Source organism: Bufo gargarizans, chromosome 2 (assembly GCF_014858855.1).
Source record: "Bufo gargarizans isolate SCDJY-AF-19 chromosome 2, ASM1485885v1, whole genome shotgun sequence".
Taxonomy (NCBI): Eukaryota; Metazoa; Chordata; class Amphibia; order Anura; family Bufonidae; genus Bufo; species Bufo gargarizans.
In genome coordinates, this window is record NC_058081.1 from 593,745,858 (window position 1) to 593,764,365 (window position 18,508).

At 43.1% G+C, this 18,508-nt stretch overlaps 1 protein-coding gene across 1 annotated transcript in view; it reads left to right on the plus strand.

Moving 5' to 3' along the window:
• Positions 1–18,508, plus strand: part of CFAP74 (cilia and flagella associated protein 74) — a 202,839-nt gene that overhangs the window by 59,526 nt on the left and 124,805 nt on the right. Inside the window, exons 14-20 of the mRNA XM_044281876.1 lie at positions 2,181–2,299; positions 8,206–8,272; positions 9,078–9,167; positions 12,463–12,636; positions 14,746–14,923; positions 16,252–16,328; positions 17,341–17,463. Coding sequence (XP_044137811.1) covers positions 2,181–2,299; positions 8,206–8,272; positions 9,078–9,167; positions 12,463–12,636; positions 14,746–14,923; positions 16,252–16,328; positions 17,341–17,463 — 828 coding nt within the window. The remainder of the gene's footprint in view (positions 1–2,180; positions 2,300–8,205; positions 8,273–9,077; positions 9,168–12,462; positions 12,637–14,745; positions 14,924–16,251; positions 16,329–17,340; positions 17,464–18,508) is intronic.

Here is an 18,508-nt window from a genome sequence, read left to right on the forward strand (position 1 = left end):
AAGTATGGTGTAGCACGTATTCCATAAGTATGGTGTAGCACGTATTCCATAAGTATGGTGTAGCACGTATTCCATAAGTATGGTGTAGCACGTATTCCATAAGTATGGTGTAGCACGTATTCCATAAGTATGGTGTAGCGCGTATTCCATAAGTATAGTGTAGCACGTATTCCATAAGTATGGTGTAGCGCGTATTCCATAAGTATGGTGTAGCACGTATTCCATAAGTATGGTGTAGCGCGTATTCCATAAGTATAGTGTAGCACGTATTCCATAAGTATGGTGTAGCGCGTATTCCATAAGTATGGTGTAGCACGTATTCCATAAGTATGGTGTAGCGCGTATTCCATAGGTATGGTGTAGCGCGTATTCCATAAGTATGGTGTAGCACGTATTCCATAAGTATGGTGTAGCACGTATTCCATAAGTATGGTGTAGCACGTATTCCATAAGTATGGTGTAGCGCGTATTCCATAAGTATAGTGTAGCACGTATTCCATAAGTATGGTGTAGCGCGTATTCCATAAGTATGGTGTAGCACGTATTCCATAAGTATGGTGTAGCGCGTATTCCATAGGTATGGTGTAGCGCGTATTCGTTGCTCTGTTGTTTTGTTTCCTTTCCTTTCTTGTGTACATTTTACAACATTTTTTTTCTTCAAATGTCATGTTATATAAAATCTTTGGAATGCACTTTACCTCATTTATAATTCATTGCATTGTATGACTATGGGACATGTAGCATTTTGGACACATTCTGTAATGTTTAATTCTTAATACAAAATATGTTAAATAAAACCATTGTTGGGGGACGGATCTGTCTTGCTCCGCATCCCAGGACGCACTCAAGAACGCGGCTTGCTGCGCTATTGTGTGCTTTATGGGAACGCAATGAAACGTAACGGAACGCATTCTGGTGCACTCTGTTCCCTTCAGTTCAGTTCACAATGAATGGGGACAAAACTGACCGTTTCCCCCCCCGCTATTATAATCCTATGACGGATCTCAATAGCGGAAAGGGTAATCGCAGGTGTGAAAGTAGCCTTATTCCACTGCATTGTCCATGATATAAAAAATCACATACATGTCGTAATAGCTTTTTGTGCTTTGTGTTTTCTCCGTTAGTTTTAGCATGTCTTCTCTGCAACAGAGAATGGATCCGATGTGCATATTAGTTTTTTATTTTACAATGGATTTGTACAGAATCAATTAGAAATAAAACCTCTGTTTGGCTCCATATAAAATCGGAGGCACAGTAGAGACCGGATGCGCCTCCGTACAAAACCCCCCTAGAACAGCTGTGTGCTTGAGTCCTAATTGTAAGACAGAGATCGACATTGCATTGGCAGCTTTTACACAGTTGTGCGCATGGCAGCTGAAGTTGGTGGTTATGTTGGTCTCATGTTCATATGTGCCCGCATTGCTGAGAAAAATACAGTTTTGATATCTGCAAATGAGCCTCTAGGAGCAACGGGGGCGTTGTACGTTACACCTAGATGTTCCACTATCTCTGTAACTGTCGCGGCCTGTACAGTTTGATTGACAGGGCCAGGCAGTGAAAACATCATCACGCCTGGTCTGGTCTATCAAATCGAGAGGGCGCAGTAGTTGCAGAGAGAGCAGAGCCTCTAGGTGTAACAGCAACACGGACACATATGAACATGGGACCAACACAGACGCCTTCAGCTGCCAAGGGCACAGGTAACAGGTCAGCCAGTGTCATAGGTACATATCCGATATGGACAATCACAATACATTAGTAAGTGGCTTGTATTAACTTCTTCTACATAATAAATGCTATTTGCTGAAGTGAGACAACCCCTTTAAAGAGGTTTTCCCACAAACAGCGTTCATCCTCTATCTCTAGAAGAAATCCTTTTAGTCTGATGGGTTTCAGACTAATCGGTTCCTCAGCATTTATGAGCCACGGTTTTGTTTGTCCACTGTTGCTACATTGAACTCTATAGGACCGCCTGAGTTTGCCAAGTACAGCTCTCGAATCTAATGATAGAATGCAGGACCCCCGTTGTTGTGATCAACAATGGGGACCCCGACAGTCAGACCCCACCTATCAGACACATCGCCTTTAAGGTTAAAAAAACATCACTGCTCCAAGATTTAAAGGGAAAAAAATATATATAATCTCATTTCTTGCCTTCCCACCCTGCTTTTACTTTTCAGGACCTTGATGTGGGTAAGACATATAGGAAAAAAATCACTCTGACAAATGCATCCTATACGATTAATTTCTGCAAACTAGTGGGAGTGAGTGATCATCTGAAGGATTTCATCACCATCCAGTAAGTAATTCATCATCTGTTCTGCATCTGAGATCCAGGAGGCGAGTTAATAACGCTTTGCTTTTGATGACATTGCTGTATTGAGTGCTATACGTTGTACAGTACATAGGGGCACATTTATTTAGATCGGCGTTTTAGGCTGGCGGTGGATCGCCAAAGTTATGTACAGGTGCCAGCTTCTACATAACTTGGGCGTATCCACCACCGATTCTAAATGTAAGACAATTTCCTTACTGTCTTACATTTAGACCAGGCGTAGAAAATGATGAATGAGACAGGTCTACCAGCCCGTCAGTGATGGGCATTTCGCTGTGGTCGCCAGCGAACACATGCGGGCTGCCATCTTTAGTAAGGTAGACTCACCCGTCCGGCGATGCACAGGTAAGCCCTTACCTGTGCCGTGAGCCGGTCTGAAATCAAATGCAGTCACTGGGAGCAGGCAGTTCTGAGAACAGCCGTCGGGGGCCTTCATCGGGCTGTTCTCAGAACTGCCTGCTCCCGGTGACCGCATTTGATTTCAGACCGGCTCCGGGCACAGGCACAGGTAAGAGTCTAACCTTACTAAAGATGGCAGCCCGCATGTGTTCGCTGGCGAACACTGCGAACTGACCATCACTGCAGCCCGTCTCTTTCCCGCCTACACTCCGTTTTTTAGACCTGGCATGAGCGGGGAAGAAGTTGCAGATTCTACCACACCATAGCATGCGACAGAATCTGCGCTAGATGTTTTCCACAAAATTTGTGTTTATCTGTTCGTAAAAGACCCCCATAGTCTTTACAGTGGTCCCTCAGGTTTAATTTCATTCCATTTCAGATCCAGTGATGGTTGCCATGATCTGGTAATGAACTAGCGTATTTTTCTCCCTATAAGATGCACCTTTTTTCCCCTAAAAGTGGGGGGGAAATGTCAGTGCATCTTATGGGGCGAATACTAATGAGTGCTTCCATTATGAGGTATTTTCATTACAAGACGGATATGTGGTCTTATGCAAATGAGATGTAATATTGCCTGGAAATTTTGGTCTGCTAAGGCACATGTTCCTTTAAAGGGAATGTATCGCCTCTATTTTATTTCATATATATATTTTTTTTTTAACGTTCTAATTGTAGAGTTTTATTTTATTTTCCTGTACATGATTATTATGGCGGCCATCTTGTAAACAGCATTTAGAGATTTACAGCAGGCTCATGGACTGTAGGCACAGTGTCTGGGCGGAGGCTTACTTTGCATCTATGGGAGGGTTACTGGGCATGCTCTGTTACCTGTTCAGAGGTAATTGCGCAGGGAGGGGATAGAAAGGCTGTGACCATCCTCTATTGTGAATGGTGGATCATGTGTTATCTGTACAGTGGTTTTACCAGTCATTGTAATCCTGCCTGTGATGATAATGAGGTGACTGCTAAAAAAAACAATCTCTACAGAACAGTAAGTGGCGCCTATTATTAGGCTTAGTAGCCAAAGTAAAAAATAAACGGATTTAAAACATATTTTTTTTTTTAAAACATAGTGACATGGAAAATGAAAAATAACATCACCCAAAAAAAATTATATATACAGTGGAGGAAATAATTATTTGACCCCTCACTGATTTTGTAAGTTTGTCCAATGACAAAGAAATGAAAAGTCTCAGAACAGTATCATTTCAATGGTAGGTTTATTGTAACAGTGGCAGATAGCACATCAAAAGGAAAATCGAAAAAATAACTTTAAATAAAAGATAGCAACTGATTTGCATTTCATTGAGTGAAATAAGTATTTGAACCCTCTAACAAAAAAAGACTTAATACTTGGTGGAAAAACCCTTGTTTGCAAGCACAGAGGTCAAACGTTTCTTGTAATTGATGACCAAGTTTGCGCACATTTTAGGAGGAATGTTGGTCCACTCCTCTTTGCAGATCATCTCTAAATCCCTAAGGTTTCGAGGCTGTCTCTGTGCAACTCTGAGCTTGAGCTCCCTCCATAGGTTTTCGATTGGATTAAGGTCCGGAGACTGACTAGGCCACTCCATGACCTTAATGTGCTTCTTCTTGAGCCACTCCTTTGTTGCCTTTGCTGTATGTTTTGGGTCATTGTCGTGCTGGAACACCCATCCACGACCCATTTTCAGTTTCCTGGCAGAGGGAAGGAGGTTGTCGCTCAGGATTTCACGATACATGGCTCCGTCCATTTTCCCGTTTATGCGAATAAGTTGTCCTGTGCCCTTAGCAGAAAAACACCCCCAAAGCAAAATGTTTCCACCCCCATGCTTGACGGTGGGGACGGTGTTTTGGGGGTCATAGGCAGCATTTTTCTTCCTCCAAACACAGCGAGTTGAGTTAATGCCAAAGAGCTCTATTTTGGTCTCATCAGACCACAGCACCTTCTCCCAGTCACTCTCTGAATCATTCAGGTGTTCATTGGCAAACTTCAGACGGGCCTGCACATGTGCCTTCCTGAGCAGGGGGACCTTGCGAGCCCTGCAGGATTTTAATCCATTGCGGTGTAATGTGTTTCCAATGGTTTTCTTGGTGACTGTGGTCCCTGCTAATTTGAGGTCATTAACTAACTCCTCCCGTGTAGTTCTAGGATGCTTTTTCACCTTTCTCAGAACCATTGACACCCCACGAGGTGAGATCTTGCGTGGAGCCCCAGAGCGAGGTCGATTGATGGTCATTTTGTGCTCCTTCCATTTTCGAACAATCGCACCAACAGTTGTCACCTTCTCTCCCAGCTTCTTGCTAATGGTTTTGTAGCCCATTCCAGCCTTGTGCAGGTCTACAATTTTGTCTCTGACATCCTTGGACAGCTCTTTGGTCTTTCCCATGTTGGAGAGTTTGGAGTCTGCTTGATTGATTGATTCTGTGGACAGGTGTCTTTTATACAGGTGACTAGTTAAGACAGGTGTCCTTAATGAGGGTGACTAATTGAGTAGAAGTGTCTAACCACTCTGTGGGAGCCAGAACTCTTAATGGTTGGTAGGGGTTCAAATACTTATTTCACTCAATGAAATGCAAATCAGTTGCTATCTTTTATTTAAAGTTATTTTTTCGATTTTCCTTTTGATGTGCTATCTGCCACTGTTACAATAAACCTACCATTGAAATGATACTGTTCTGAGACTTTTCATTTCTTTGTCATTGGACAAACTTACAAAATCAGTGAGGGGTCAAATAATTATTTCCTCCACTGTATATATATATATATATATATATATATATATATTTAACATAAAAACTTGATTTATTTACTGATGACCCTTTAAATGCCACATGTGTGTCTTGGACCTCTTTGTGGTAACTTCCCGTATTGTGAGATTTCAGTTTTTTTTCCCCCCTAAACTGAACAGTTTTTTAAACTTTAATTATTTTCAAGCTGAGGACTGTCTATAACATTGAGGTATGAGTGATGGATATAGTGTGACACTGTTTATGAGCTGTTGGAAGCAATATGTCACATTACAGAAACAGATTATCACTGCAGCTCACTGGTGACAAGGGAACAATGAAGGTTGCAGGGAAGCACAGTGTACCCTTCATTTTAGTAGTATATATTCAGGGCTATATATACAGCAGCACTGAATATATAATACAGTATGCTTTCCTACATGAATACATCGTGGATGACTTGGTCATGTTGTTACTATGTAATTATTCCATAGAGTAGCACAAGGTCAAAACCCAAATCCCGACCCCTAAGGGCACGTTCGTTCACATGGTGTTTTTTTTCCTGCAGAATTTTGTTGTGGACATGTCCCTTCTCGGCGCGGTCATGGCTTTAAACTACCACTCCACAATCTTCAGCACTGCCTCCCATTGAAAATAATGGGAGGCAGAAAGGATGCAGCCGCCGGCAGAATTTTGGTGCGGGTGTCTGCACAGAAATATCGCAACATAAAAACGCTGTGTGACCGGGCTTCTTTTACACATTCTCTGCCCATAACAACGTCCAATCCACTTTCATTTTCATTGCTCAATGATTTTGAGGGGGGTATACAATTTGTGATTAATGTGATCTCTCATGCCCCCCTTTCCCCCCCCCATACACTTTTACATTATGTTGGCAGCACATCTTCGGTTTACATGTATAAAATACGCCAACAAATGAGCTTTTGTTGATTTGTCAGCAGATTGGCCGACTGTTTACAGGGGGCAATGACTGAGAACAAATGGCTTGTGTACAATCCCCTGAAGCGGGTATTCCAGTAGGATATGACATAAATCTCAGATAGGTGCAAGTCCCACCTGTGGCACCGGCTCTTATCTTAGAAACAGGGCCACGCTGTTAGCGAAAAGCACCTCGTTCATGTGCACCGCCCTCCCCATTCATGGCTATGGGACTTCTGAAAATAGCCAAGCCTAGTTCTTGAGATAGGAGTGGGTCCCAGAGGTGGGACCCGCAGCTATCGGATATTTATGACATATTGTATCGATATGCCAGAAATTTCCCATATGAGACTACTACCAAATCAAATACAAAATACCCTGGTATTTTGGTAGTGACAAGTGGTGACATGCAAAATATTGTGAGGCCACTGTGTGGTAATGCCTAGAAGATTTATTCATTTGTAAAGATATGGAATGCTAATATTATAGAATTCATTTCTACCCTGGAAGAGCCTGCATAAAGAGATTGCTCTCAGTCACTAAAGGGACCGCCTACTGGACTCCTAAGCCATGACTGAGCAGAGATCTAAACAGTGGACTCCTACTGGACTGGACTCCTAAGCCATGACTAAGCAGAGATATAAACAGTGGGCTCCTACTGGACTGGACTCCGTCCTAAGCCATGACTGAGCAGAGATCTAAACGGTGGACTCCTACTGGACTGGACTCCTAAGCCATGACTAAGTAGAGATATATCTTTTCCCACAAACTACAGTATATATCTATATGCTCAGCTTCATCTGCTCCATAACATGCTGCCTACTGTATTTTCAACATCACAAGTTCTCTTTAAGTAGACTTAAAGGGGTTATCAAAGCCCTATAATGCCCCCCTCCAATTCCCGGACACCTCATATAGGTTATACTTAACTCGCTCCCGTACACCCTCGTCGCTCCTGATCCCCCACACGGCCGCCGCTACATGGATGTTTGGATCCGTGCGACGGGGGCAGCCAATAGCTGTAATGCTAGGGAGGCTTGTCCCCGTCACGGCCTGCTATTGGCTAAAATCACTGGATGTTTTGATCCACTCGATGGGGAGATGCAATGGCAGCTGTGCAGGGATCAGGAGCGGCGCGGGTGCCCAGGAGCAAATATAAACTACATGAGGTGCCTGGGCACTGGGGGGGTCATTATAGGGGTTGGATAACCCCTTTAACATGATATGCCATAAATGACCAACAGATGCAGGTCCCACCTCTGGGATCAGCTCCTATCTTCATCCACAGTGTCTGTGCATGCGTAGCTTTACCAGATCTCTATAGGCGTTCTGAAAATATCCATACGCATGATCTGTTATTTTGGGAATTTATGGAAGTGTATGGATAGAGCCGTGCACACGCAGCCACCTCCTTATTCAAAGCAGCCGCAATACAGGACACCGTTCTCAAAATAGGGCCGGGCCCTGTACCTATCTCGCACCTCTCAGACATTAGTGACATATCCTTTAGATATGTCATAAATGTCCCAGATGGGAATCCCCCATTCAGGATGAGTTAGAGGAGCAGATCAACGAAAATAACGAAAGTAACTGAGACGAGCAGAGCTGAACATACGGAGTCTGTTCAGTTTCCGTTTGGAAACCTATGGTTTTTTACCAGACAAAAAAGTCCTGCATGCAGGACTTTTGTGTCCAGTCTGTTTGATGGAATCTGCGATGGAGGCCCTGAACAGATACTCCAATGCAGATGTGAACAAGCCCTAAGCTAAACATATTGAGGCTCAATGTATTTGGAGTTGTAAACTTTGTTTTGGCTTTTATAGGTTTGACCCTCCTGGACAGATGTCTGCTGGAATGTCATGTGAAATGATTGTAATATTTAAACCGATGGTAAGATATATGTATGAGGACACCACTATTTAAGGCAGTTACATACTATTTGATACATTACGCACATATTTTTTCTCTATAGATATATTCATACTGCATATAGAGCCTGCCACAGTACCCCCATACCAGAGTCAGCCATAGCCAGCCACAGTCTCTTAACAGAGGCCCCTTAAAGGGAATCTGTCACCAGTTTTATGGTGACCTAACTAAGGGCAAAATAAACTAGCTACAGATCCCCTTAGCAAAATGCTGCGCCACTTTCTTTAAATGACCCAGCCGTTTTGCTAACATCTTCTGTTAAACAGCTCCAGCGCATGCCCATGAGTCCCCATATTCATGAGCTCATGGCTCTCCCTGCCCACCTGCTGCTGATTTCAGCTGGAAAAACCTGTCAATCAAAATAGGTGGGCGGGGATAGCTGTGAGCTCATGAATATGGGGACTCATGGGCATGCACTGGAGCTGTTAGAACCTAGAAGCATAAGACTGGTGACCCATTCCCTTTACGATTTTCCATAACTGATCCAGCTCCAATGCCCCATAACATACTCTTCCCCATAACCTGGCTAATAATACAATATTATACGACTTTCCACTTGTGAGCTGCTCAGCTGATCATTCTGATAGCACCAAGGACCAAGGTTCTCCAGCTAAATCTGGGATGGTGTGGAGAAGGTTCATCTTCTGCCTGCCTATTTGCCATTTACTGGAAGCAATTTCTGTAATTCATTGTGATAGACCCCTGAAGTCAGGGAAGTGGGAACTGGAAAGCCTGTGTTTGTTGACCATGTCTATTCATTACTTAGATTAATGAAGATCTTGACGGAGAAGTGATGATGCTGGCTCAGACTGGTCCCTTTTCTGTTCCTGTTAAGTGCACAACTAAGAAGTGTGAGGTAATGTGATCTCTCATACCGCCTCTGTAGTCAGCACTGCAGTCATCAACATACACTTGACTATAGCACTTCCATTCCAGAACACTGACATCACCTAAAGGCATTTTCCCACCATATTATGTGCATATTGGTATAGTATGCTATTACTATCTGACTGGTAAAGATCTGGCTGCTTGGACACCGGCCAATGATCAGAATGAAGGAGCTGCAGTGATAGCTAAATAGTGCAGCTCCTTCATAGTGTTTCCCTGTGTATCCTGGCCTCCTGCTATACAGGGGCATCTCCATAAATTAGAATATCCTCGAAAGTTCATTTATTTCAGTAATTCAATTCAAAAAGTGAAACTCGTATATTATATAGATTCATTACATGCAGAGTGATCTACAGTTGTGGCCAAAAGTTTTGAGAATTACATAAATATTGGAAATTGGAAAAGTTGCTGCTTAAGTTTTTATAATAGCAATTTGCATATACTCCAGAATGTTATGAAGAGTGATCAGATGAATTGCATAGTCCTTCTTTGCAATGAAAATTTACTTAATCCCCAAAAAAACTTTCCACTGCATTTCATTGCTGTCATTAAAGGACCTGCTGAGATAATTTCAGTAATCGTCTTGTTAACTCAGGTGAGAATGTTGATGAGCACAAGGCTGGAGATCATTATGTCAGGCTGATTGGGTTAAAATGGCAGACTTGACCTGTTAAAAGGAGGATGATGCTTGAAATCATTGTTCTTCCATTGTTAACTATGGTGACCTGCAAAGAAACGCGTGCAGCCATCATTGCGTTGCATAAAAATGCCTTCACAGGCAAGGATATTGTGGCTACTAAGATTGCACCTCAATCAACAATTTATAGGATCACCAAGAACTTCAAGGAAAGAATTTCAATTCTTGTTAAGAAGGCTTCAGGGCGTCCAAGAAAGTCCAGCAAGCGCCAGGATCATCTCCTATAGAGGATTCAGCTGCGGGATCGGAGTGCCACCAGTGCAGAGCTTGCTCAGGAATAGCAGCAGGCAGGCGTGAGCGCATCTGCACGCACAGTGAGGCGAAGACTTTTGGAAGATGGGCTGGTGTCAAGAAGGGCAGCAAAGAAGACACTTCTGGGACAGATTGATCTTCTGCAGAAAATATGGTGAATGGACTGCTGAGGACTGGGGCAAAGTCATATTCTAAGATGAAGCCTCTTTCCGATTGTTTGGGGCATCAGGAAAAAGGCTTGTCCGGAGAAGAAAAGGTGAGCGCTACCATCAGTCCTGTGTCATGCCAACAGTAAAGCATCCTGAGACCATTCATGTGTGGGGTTGCTTCTCATCCAAGGGAGTGGGCTCACTCACAATTTTGCCCCAAAACACAGCCATGAATAAAAAATGGTACCAAAACACCCTCCAACAGCAACTTCTTCCAACAATCCAACAACAGTTTGGTGAAGAACAATGCATTTTCTAGCACGATGGAGCACCGTGCCATAAGGCAAAAGTGATAACTAAGTGGCTCGGGGACCAAAACGTTTATATTTTGGGTCCATGGCCTGGAAACTCCCCAGATCTTAATCCCATTGAGAACTTGTGGTCAATCCTCAAGAGGCGGGTGGACAAACAAAAACCCACTAATTCTGACAAACTCCAAGAAGTGATTATGAAAGAATGGGTTGCTATCAGTCAGGAATTGGCCCAGAAGTTGATTGAGAGCATGCCCAGTCGAATTGCAGAGGTCCTGAAAAAGAAGGGCCAACACTGCAAATACTGACTCTTTGCATAAATGTCATGTAATTGTCGATAAAGGCCTTTGAAACGTATGAAGTGCGTGTAATTATGTTTCACTACATCACAGAAACAACTGAAACAAAGACCTAAAAGCAGTTTAGCAGCAAACTTTGTGAAAACTAATATTTGTGTAATTCTCAAAACTTTTGGCCACGACTGTATTTCAAATGTGTATTTCTTTTAATGTTGATGATTATGGCTTAGAGCTAATGAGAACCCAAAAGTCAGGATCTCAGAAAATTACAATATTGTGAAAAAATTCAATATTGTAAACACACCCTAATCAGCTAATCAACACAAAACACCTACAAAAGACAAATGAAATAAAAAAATGTAATACAGAAATGTTGGCCTACTGAAAAGTATGTGCAGTATATGAACTCAATACTTGGTCGGGGCTCCTTTTACTTGAATTACTGCATCAATGCCGTGTGGCATGGAGGATCAACCTGTGGCACTGCTGAGGTGTTATGGAGGCCCAGGGCCCAGGTTGCTTTGATAGCAGTCTTCTCGTCTGCATTGTTAGGTCTGATGTCTCATCTTCCTCTTGACAATACCCCATAAATTCTCTAGGTTTAGGTCAGGCGAGTTTGCTGGCCAATCAAGCACAATGATACAGTACCATGCTTATTAAACCAGGTACTGGTACTTTTGGCAGTGTGGACAGGTGCCAAATCCTGCTGGAAAATGAAATCAGTATCTCCATAAAGCTTGTCAGCAGAGGGACGCATTAAGTGCTCCAAAATGTTCTGGTAGATGGCTGCTCTGATTTTGGACTTGATATAACACAGTGGACCAACACTAGCAGATATCATGGCTCCTCAAACCATCATTGACTGTGGAAACTGCACAATGGACCTTAAGCAACTTGGATTTTGTGCCTCTCCACTCTTCCTCCAGACTCTGGGTCCTTGATTTCCAAATGAAATGCTTGACACAAGGAATGTGAGAATTGTTGCTCATGTCCTGGATATGTCTGTGAATGGTAGCTTTTGAACCGCTGACTCCAGCCTCAGTCCATTCCTTGTGAATCTACCCAGACATACAGTGATTTGAATGTACCAGAAATCCTTGGCAAACATTGAGGAGGGTCCATGAGACTTTGATAAGGGAAGGCATTGGACTTACAATTGGAATGAAGATGACAGCTCTTGAGTTGTCCCTATTTGAGTTTTAGATGATCCTCAGAAATTCTAAAGGCCTGATAACCCAAGAGGCTTAGTACCCAAAGAATTGTAATGATTATAGCCAATAACAGATTATACCTGATTTGGTATTATACTTTTGAGTAAAGGTTTAAGTAATACATCTATGTGATATAAAATGATTTATCACATGTCCATTTTATTATTGTAAATGTTATCAGATTTTTAGTTACCAAAGTATGAAGCTCTTATAAAACATATCTGTGTCACAGACCATAACATCAGAGCAATATGTATTTGTCTTATGTTATCCATATAAATCATTGCAGAAGGTATACATGTAATAGATATTAATGATTATCTGACCAGAGACATTTTTTACAGATGGCCATAGATAAGAAATGTATAGATTTTGGCATGCATGTTATCGGAGAGACAGTGACCCAGTACATCACACTGACAAACAGAGGAGCTCTTGGGACAAGGTTTTCTGTAAAGCAGATCACACAAGCTAATGATGTACAGAAGACACCTCCAGATGTTTCCTCTGAAGACAGGGTAAGTAGGAAACAAAGCTTAAAGGAATTTTCCAGGCTGCTGATATTGATGACCTCAGGATAGGTCATTAAAGAGGTTATCCAATTTCTGAAATGCCACCCCCCCCATGTGCCGGGCCCCTCACAGGTAATATACTTAGCCCACTACTGGTCCCCGCACCGCCGCTGCTGCTTCTCCCTGTACTCGGATGAAAACATCCGGTGTCGAGGGGGAAGCAGCCAATGGCAGGTGGGGATGAGCCTCCCTAGCATCACGGGTGACACTAGGGAAGCTCGTCCCTGGTTGCCATTGGCTACTTTCCGATTGGTGAGTGTCTGACACCATGCACGCCGACCGATTAGTGGTTATCTCCAGCACAGGAACTTGAATGGTGCAGGAAGCAAAACTCCGTTCAAAGTGTAATGGTCTTGCTGGGTTACTGCAGCTCGTCTCCCACTGAAGTGAATGCAGTAACCCAGCATGGCCACTACACTCTGAATGGAGCTCTGCTTCCTGTTCTATTCCAAATCCTAGTTCCAGCATCGGGGGCTGCATGAACAGCTGATCAGTAGGAGTGTGGGGTGTCAGGCCCCCACTAATCAGCTATTGATGACCTGATCGGAGGATAGGTTATTAATAACAGGAGCCTGGAAAAACCCTTTAAGCTCAGCTGCTTGTGTCCAACATGCAAACTGGCATAATTTCTGGCAGTATTAGCAGATTCACCCATCTATGACCTAAAAAAAAGATGATAAAATATTTGCCAATATAATGTACACCAGATCTTAATGTAAGCATGCATTGGTGTATATCTCTGCTTATCTGTACTAGAGGTTCTCAAACTTTCTATTATGGAGTCCATGCCTCCAACCTCTTCACCTCTCTGGTGATGAATTAAAGAGTGCTCTTCTGATGGACTTTTGATGGATTCACCACTGAATCAAAGAAACAGTATGGCAGTGGGGTATTGGCATCAGTGGAGCATGGCACTATGCCGCTTGTCTCTCGGCTGATGGGATCTTTTCAGCAGGCATAAAAAGGCTTGTTTGTTAGCAGCACATTGCCCCATGTCAACAGAGGGTGTTCTGCCGACAATAAAGTAAATGAAGGGTCGTACAAACAATTCTAAGTATCAATGATCATTGGTTTGCTTAATTATCTGCCCATGTAAAAGCTTCTTAAATGGCCTACATTTATCATCAATCAGCACTTGTCTTGGGCAGAAATATAAAAGGAACCTTGCACATTACATGGACCCTTGTCAAAAGAAAGGGGGGACTTAAAGAGAACCTGTCACCTCGACATGCAGTCTAAAATGCAAGCATCATGTTATAGAACAGGAAGAGCTGAGCAGATTGATATATAGTGTGTATATATATATAATATGCAGAAAAAGGATTTAACTAGATTTGTATTTTAACATTTAAACTTCTGCTCTTTCTGATCTTAAGACCCCCATGTACAACTGAAGTCAGAAGGATTTACTGACTATTCCTGACAAAGCTATAAATCAATCTGATCAGATCCTCTTGCTCTATAACATGCTGTCTGCAGATTGTACTGTATTTCGTGGTGGATGGTTTCCTTTAAAGGGGCTGTGTCACTCCAGCAAAAGGCATTTATTATGTAAAGAAAGTTAATACAAGCCACTTACTAATGTATTGTTATTATCCATATTGCTTCCTTTGCAGTTTTTTTTCCATGGTTACGACCACCCTGCAATTCATCAGTGGTGGTCGTGCTTGCAAAAAAAGCACCAGCCTATGTGTGCTCCCACTATCCCGGCCACCAGAGAGGCCGGTACTTTTTTCTATAGTATGCAAACATGGCTACCGCTGATGGATTGCAGGGTAGTCATGGCCATGGGAAAAAACTAAAAATGAGTAAGTTCCTTGTATTAACTTTGTCTACATGATAAATGCCACTTGCTGAAGCGACACAACCCCTTTAAGCCACTAGCAGACACCTCAGGATGTCCCCATGCAAATTTATGTAATGTGCATGGCCAGATTTCAATATTAGGTCAGTTTGTATTAAGGTGAATACAATAGAAACAGACTCACAATTCCTGTGCAAATACAGCCATGGAAGATTTTTTATTTTGTCTTTTAATATTTTTATATATTTCAGATGCCTACAGCTTCAGCTGGCAACATTTCCCCAGATGGAGATGTTCAGTTCTCTCCAGAACTGTCTGATCTTAGCACTGAGAGCCCAAAGTCGGCCCAAGAAGACATAGTGTGTGAAAGAACCAGTCCTGAGAGAGCGGGTGCCAAGAGCCCAAAGGGCCATACACGTTCTACAATAGGTACCCGTTATTTCTAATCCATTTCTTGAAGTATGCAAACCTTTATGTTTATACTTTGTTTCTTCATTTTATAACCACAAACCTTTCTATGTAACCTAAGACAATTGATTGTTATTGCCGATACATTTGGTAGTTTTACCATCCACCACAACTAGTACAAGTGTGTATGGGCATCAGTAATACTTATCGGAAGCAAAAGCACAATAAATAAGGAAACCCTATCATTCATGGTCCCTGAAAGCATTCTGTTCCCTACTAGCACACACATATGCAAGTCCTTTTCATCAGGGGCGCACAACCTTTCCTGATTTGTCAGCCACATTGGCGTACTGTACTGTAACGCTCCCAAGAGCCGCAATAAAACTTAAAGGGGTATTACATTGTCAGACATTTATAGCATATCAAAGGTATAGACGATGAATGTGTGATAGGTGTAGGTCCCACTTTCAAGACTTCCACCTTTCAGGAGAATGGGGGTTCCCAACTTCCCCAGTCTGCACTTCAGAGTGAATGCTACAAGTGCCTGCTCGCTGGAGATTACCATTGCACAACACCCATAAACTACAATGAGGAGAGCCTCATGAACAGATGGCCACCTCTCTCTCATGCACCCCTTTGTGGACTGTGAAACAGGGGTCAAAGGACCTCATTCTCCTGATATAAGGGGGATCCAGAGATCTGTAGACAGTGCACCCCACGTTATTACCTGGCCGTCCTTGCTCCCGCGCTGTGTGCGACTTCTCTCTGACATTAAGCTCGGACTGGCCCACAGGGGTACAGACGACTCCCCCCCGGTGGGCCCCTAGTAGCACGTAACACAGTAGACTTACTGCACCACATATAGGTAGTTTATTGTTATAGCTGAGATGACTTATAGGTACAGGACAGCCAGTAGCCTCCAATCCTAGAGACCGGCCTTCTCAAAGTTGCTGAAGGGACCCCATAATCAATCATCTTGCTGCTGGGTGAGCAGGTAATATTTGGATGTATCCATATAGTGGGCCCCCAAAATAAACTTTACTGGTGGGCCCTAGCCAGCCCACTCCAACACTGTCTGACATGGAAGCTACATGTGAGCAGCAATACACGCTCAAGCATGTATGCGTGCAGATGGATGGGGTGACACAGAGTGGCATTGTGGGCATATGTGGCATGTTGTGCATACCCATATTACCTGCTGTAGTACCCTATTAAAATGGCAACTGTAGTACCTCATAATAGTGCTGTCACGCTCCCCAGAACAATCAAGTTCCACATAGCAGATTATATGTGGATGTACATACCGACTGACGGACTAACCTTTTATTTACATTTATCTGATTTACTAGAAAGTGTTAGTCAAGAACCTCCTCAAGATTTACTGGAAACTTCTCTAGAGGTAGCTGCCGATATTAAACTGGGCGAGGTAAGAGTGCTGTATCATCAGTCTTAAGTTTTCCAGTTTTTCTTGACATAATGATTAGTTTATTTGTTTTTGCTTTTTACTTTCTGTGGGAAAGGGGTTGTCCAGGGGTCTAACCTTGATGACCTGTCCACAGGATATATCATCATTATCTGACCTGTGGGGGTCTGACTCCCAGCACCCCTTCCTTCCAATCAGTTGTTTAAGAGGCTGCGTCGCTACATTCTGCGGCCTCTTCCTACTGGTCACGTGGCTTAGGTTCATCTCAGTCCCATTCAGGTGAATCGGGCTGAGCTGTAATAGCAAATACAACCACGACCCATTGGATGGCACTGTGCTTGGTAAGCTGTGGTACTCATGGGAGCACCATGATCTGTTCAACCAGCTGATTGGCAAGCAGGCCCGTCTCAGTCACCATTTTCTATGCCTGTTTTAGGCTTACATTTAGACTGGCGCTGTATGTGCCGAAGTTATGGAGAGGCCTGCGCTTCTTCATAACTTCGCCGCATCCACTGCCAGCTACGGGGCTTTATTACGACTGGCGTCTAAAACGCCGGTCTTAATAAATGTGCCCCAATATATTACTAATACAGGTCTGTTCTACTAATGGCCAAAATGGCACAAAAAAAAAAGTGCCATTTGTCTACGGACTACAGTATATTCCTGTCGATAAAACAGGCTGACAAAATGACCAAAATCCCCAAAAAAGACCAAAATTTCCTAAGAAGCCAATTCCATGGTGACAACCAGTATATGTATTTATGAAAAATGGACAGTGTAAAAATTTTTTTTTACTTTCAAAAATAAAATACTCACCAAATGAGATCCAGAGCTGAGAACAGATTTTTTGGGCTCTTAGCTCTTGGGGATTCCTTCAAGTCAATAGGTTTTGGCTTATGGATGCTTCTCGATGACTGTTATGGTTGCCAGGATGCTTGCTTGTCCTTGCTTCTCCTCAGCTCAGAATTTCTGTTCCATGCTGTTTTTGTTTTGTCTGATGTAATCTGTATTTCAGGGGACAGATGGAGATTTAGGACCTTTTTCCTCTGTTAGCATACCAGTCATGTTTACTCCGACCTTTCCAGAAAAATCAAGCTCATTGTTTGAGATTACCTTCGAAAACCAAAACTGTAAAACTGTAAGTAGCATTTTCGATCATGCTCAATATGCGGCTTCCCAAACTGAAATAAACCTCTTTCTGTTTGCCAGATGTGAATGCATGCTCTTTTATTAAAGGGATTGTTCAGCCTTTTTTAAACAATGGACTATCCTCAGGATAGGCCATCATCCAGCACCCCTGCTGATCAGCTGTGTAGCTCCGCAGCCTAGAGTCAGTGCTGGAACTTCGCTGAACCTTCAACATTGTAGTGGACAGCACTTGTCACTGCAGAGCTACTTCCATTGACTTCAATGGGAGCAGTGCTGCAGTGATAACCATAGTTCACTACAATGTTGATGGAGCAGTTTAGTTCCGGTGCTGACCTTGAGAGGACGTGTGATCAAGGAATTTTCACTAATGCGAGCTGGCTCATAAGATCATTATTTGTTTGATCTATTCTACCCATCAGACTTTCCTTCAGTTTCTAAGTTAATGCACAGTTGGCCAAGAGTTCATGCCCACAAGTGGACTGCAATGCACGGCCAGCAGCCATGTGCACTTGAATGGGACAGCAGTCTGCAACACATGGCCAAAAATAGAACATGTTCTATCTTTTTGCAGTGCGGAGGCATGGATCAGAAGCCCCTGGAAGCGTTTCATAGTGCTTCCATGGGCTTCCGATCCGTGCCTTGAACCACAAAAAGATGGGTGAAGCCCTATCTTCAGTCGTATCTGGCGGATTCGACCCATTCAAGTCAATGGGTTCGCATCTGAAAGCGTTTATTGTGGACGGGCCGTTTACGGTCAGCAATACGGGCACTGAGCGCTTAAGTGCATGAGCCCTAAAACGGTATCTCACTCTTCTCGCAATACATTTTTAAAGGCTATGGACATCTTTGGGGGCAGTTTTTTTACTTCAATAGGAGCGGGGCTACAGTGATAAGTGCTGTCCATTACAATGTTGACGGTGCAATTCAGTTCCAGCCTTAACTTCTGGTGACATAGCTACACCCGAAGCTGAACCCCGCCGGTCAACTACTGATGGCCTAGCCTGAGGATAGACCATCATTTAAAGGCTGAAAAA